This window comes from Adiantum capillus-veneris, chromosome 30 (assembly GCF_014529385.1).
Source record: "Adiantum capillus-veneris isolate H3 chromosome 30, ASM1452938v2, whole genome shotgun sequence".
Classification (NCBI taxonomy): Eukaryota; Viridiplantae; Streptophyta; class Polypodiopsida; order Polypodiales; family Pteridaceae; genus Adiantum; species Adiantum capillus-veneris.
Window position 1 is genome coordinate 55,629,425 of NC_140960.1, and position 3,922 is coordinate 55,633,346.

The window sequence follows — 3,922 nt, forward strand, 5'->3', positions numbered from 1 at the left end:
TGAGCAATCTGCAAGAGGGTGAGGACATCCATTGACTATCACTCCTATGCCCCACCACTTCATAAACCAAAGATATGACATGAGCAAACCGGCAATGTTCACATCAATATACAAATAGAAGCTTCAACAAAAATATATTTATATAATTGAACATAGCAAACAAAGGAAAGGTCTCCACGTGTAGTATATAACGTGTCTCATAAGAGTTTTGTGGACATATGCAGGGTCACCTCATGACTTCGCATTTTGTTAGTCGAAACTTGAAAACCGCTACATACCTTGATAGGTTTATGTTTAAGGACATATCTTGACATGATTTCGATGTAGTAAAATTTCATTCTTGAGATACAGACGGTGAACATGCCTAGTGACTAGCAAAATTTACTAATGTGTTGGGTAAAGGGCGAGGTGTTGGCCGGCCGTCTGGGCCACTCATTGCTAACCTCACTAACCATTCTATTATGCTTAATTTAATTTCGATATAGTAAAATGTCATTCTTGAGGTACAGGCAGTGTGAACATGTCTAGTGACTAGCAAAATTTACTAATGTGTTGGGTAAAGGGCGACAGTACCCAAGCCCAGCATGGCTGTCCGCCCCGCCCGCTCATTGCGAACCTCACTAACCATTCTATCATATATTATTTCATCAAGTAAATAAGGGAGCTACTGCAGAGTATGCTGCTGCAGTGAGTGAAGGCCTGCTCGACCATCTCTCTCCCCGAGCACACTTCATGCGCCAACATAATGTTCCTCCCTTCAATCCAATCAAATCCAAAGACATTCATTACAACTAACAACTAATCAGCTTACTGCCAACTTGACTCCAACCCAAAGGCAGCTAATTTCCCCCAAATGGATCCTGAACATTTCGAATATGATGTTATAACTGACAGTCAATGACATCTATCATATTCTCTCCAAAACAAGCGCCACAACATTAGATTTCGAGCGCTAGTCTGCATGTGGCTCTAACAGATGCCCTTAATATGAAGATCTCAAATTTTTTTAGAGGTGCTCGCTAAAACCACATCAGTGGAAGTACTCGAAAAATATCATTGCCCAAACAAGCCAAAAGAAAATAAAAACACCAAGCAATATATGAAGGCACCCAGCATCAAAATAGAGCAGGAGTAAGCAAAAGATGTTATCGGATTCGGTTACTTGCTAGACAGAAAATTGTAAACAGTGCAAAAGCAAGTACCTCCCGTACGGTATCATTAAGTCTCCCTTACCCTGAATGGCAGCCATTATCTTTTGGAGGCAAGCAGTTTCTATGAAGGACCAAAGGGTTCATCTACATTAAAAGTAGGTTAATAGCCAGGTAATTATCCACATCATATTTACAGATTGTCTCTTTAGTCTCTGCAGCCCTGCAGTTGCGCCTAGGTCCATAAAGATGTGACTTGTTCAGGTGCATCTTCAGGCAACCCTAATGGAGGACCTTCACAAGATGCATTGTTGACAGAATATAACTCCCAATCCTTAATACCGCATTCTTCTAGAGCCATTCGAAGTCGGTTTTCCTCTGATTTGGCTGGCCACTTGCCATCTGGTGTCACCAACACAGCACCCGTGTAAGACTGGCCTGCAGCTGCTGCTGCCCCACTATAGAAGAAAAGACCCCAGCTTAAATCGTCAGTTGCGTCTACAATTCGCCAGTATTCTTTGGAAACCACACCGTTGTCTAGAACTGAGAAGTGAAAAGTGCCTGGCATATCTCCCCTCTTTACCTTGTAGTGCCTTCTTCTCCAGACAAGCCTCCCATCCAATGTTTTTACTCGAAAGACTGGATCGTACCACATTGATCCCTTCGCCGCACCTCTATAGAAGATCTGAAACTGGCAGGGAAACTGGTCATATGCTGGATTTTGCCCTGCTACAACTCGCCAACTCCACTGAAGCTTTCCCAACCAACCAACAAAAATGTCATCGGCCACATCATGGGTAATGAGTGCTGACCTGAAAAGCTTCATTGGCTTCACATCCGGTTGCGACGGAATCTCAGAGGTTAACCCTAGGCAATTATGTTTTTGAAGCACACAAAGGGAGAAAGCCTCCAATTCACTACTCTCATATGAGACAATGCACTGGTAGCTGCACACTTGATCTGTAGGTGCGCATTTGTTAAGGCAAGAAATTGCTTTCCTGCAACTGGCATTGGCAAGACAGGCCAAAATCTGAGAGCTACAATTCTTGAGCATACACTTCAATGTATTCAAGTCCTGCGCTCGCAAATTCTTGAGGCTTTCGACAGGTGTGATATACTTATCAATGAGAATCAGCAGCATAAATCGGATGTCATCACTATTTCTTCGGGACCATGCTTGTTCCACAAGGCTAAGCACTTGCAACATCTCTTTTGTCTCACTTCCGGGTAAGGTAGCCAGAAATCTTGTCAGAGGGGCTTTGGGTGAGACAACTTGTCCTTTGAGTTTATACCTCAAATCAGGAGATGAGTCAAAACAAAGCATGTTTCGAATACTGATGGATTTCCTGCTAATCCAATTCACTGCTCTTATGTCGTTCACACCTATGACTACCCATATATCTGCTTGGTGTAAGTCTGCTTTATCTGTAATGTTACCTTCCTCATAAGAGAGCACCTTCTCATTAACCACAACCAGATCAAAACCAGGGTTCGCCCACTTTAACCGTTGCGCCTGAAGATTGCAGCATTGATGTAATGTGTGAGGTTCGGAGGCCGCTTTGCACTTTGTACTTAAAGGAAAACAAGCAATTTCTTTGTTCATCCACACATGACAAAGAGAAAATTACAGGCAAAGCACTCACTGTATGTTGCATGACTTCTTCCCAAGTTGCTTGGCCCAAAGAGCTCGGAGCATTGTCCCCTACTATGGCAACAAGCCTGGCTATGGCGTCTTCACAAACGGAAGCCTCATGGGTAGAGGACGGGCTAAGAACATATGCAGGTGTATAAAGGCGACAAAGATCTTTCCTCTTCAGTGTGGTCCATCTAGTAAAAATCTCTGTGAAGGAGATGAGAGTGTGAGAGCGAGAACCCACAGAATGGCAATCACAACCTGCTTAATACGAAAGGAAGAACAAGAGTACCTGGTGAGCAGAGCTGCGCGCCACTTGGAGCAGCCGTAAAGGCTTGAAGGCATGGTAGAGTCAGGGGCGGGTGAAGCCCGAGAGAGAGCTGCAGCATGCTGTGTGTATCCTACAGCTTGTGCGTAAAAACGCCCACCACCCATTGCACCAGGCACCCACGTCGACTGTATGTTTTCATTTTAATTTTTAATTTCTTGGGGATTAAACCCACGTTGACAGACGTGTAGCCCTTAGAGCTGGGTCGCTCCCCGCCCTGCCCCTACCTCGTCATTACAGCACCCACATCGTGGAGTTCGTTACTTCATTAGCGTAGTAGCGAATTTCAAATCTCTGCCCTCTGGTTAACCCACATGTCCGACTCGGCTACTGTAGTCTCCTAGGCCTGCGTCACCTGAAGTAACAAGAAAGCGCATCTCCTTGCTCCATGTGTCTTGGCCTTTTCCGGCACGCACCAGCTATAACGCAGGGCTCTCTATAGCTTTCTAAAGCTAAGGTAAGAACGCACCCCAGCCGCTAGAGGCTATTGAAAAAAGTTGTCGTGCTTGGCACTGTCTTGAAGGCTTGAGTGCCAAGTTTTGAAAACAACCAGTGAGGGCCTCTCTTCAGATGGAATCATCTATGCATGCATCTTGAAGATTTGTGGCTTTGAAGGCATGCAACGGCAGGGAATCTCTCTAGATGGGCTCACCTTCACCTTTCTTTTGAAAGCATGCGGCATCTCTGGAGCAATAGGCAAAGACAACAATTGGAATGCACTGATTGCGGTATGTGCACAAACGAGAGCAGGCCAGAAAGCTCTAGGCTGTTTTCAGTTGATGCGACGCGAGGGCCTCTTTCCAGTTGCACCTC

General features: G+C 45.0%; 1 protein-coding gene across 1 annotated transcript; it reads right to left on the reverse strand.

Annotated features, from left to right (window-relative positions):
- Positions 1 to 1,132: 1,132 nt before the first annotated feature.
- LOC147417990 (violaxanthin de-epoxidase-like protein) lies at positions 1,133 to 3,231 on the reverse strand. The gene is made up of 3 exons (XM_086507403.1): positions 3,074 to 3,231; positions 2,792 to 2,988; positions 1,133 to 2,661 (listed from the first exon to the last, which is right to left on the reverse strand). The coding sequence occupies exons 1-3, from the start codon at positions 3,168 to 3,170 to the stop codon at positions 1,384 to 1,386; spliced, it is 1,572 nt and encodes a 523-aa protein (XP_086363529.1). The 5' UTR covers positions 3,171 to 3,231; the 3' UTR covers positions 1,133 to 1,383.
- Between the last annotated feature and the right edge of the window lie 691 nt (positions 3,232 to 3,922).

Excerpts from the sequence above, each read along its gene's own strand:
- LOC147417990 (XM_086507403.1), bottom strand. The coding sequence starts at position 3,170 with ATGCTGCAGCTCTCTCTCGGGCTTCACCCGCCCCTGACTCTACCATGC. Across the intron at positions 2,989-3,073 it reads CGCGCAGCTCTGCTCACCAG|AGATTTTTACTAGATGGACC; the intron begins GTACTCTTGTTC and ends TCTCCTTCACAG. Across the intron at positions 2,662-2,791 it reads AAGAAGTCATGCAACATACA|GCGCAACGGTTAAAGTGGGC; the intron begins GTGAGTGCTTTG and ends TGCAATCTTCAG.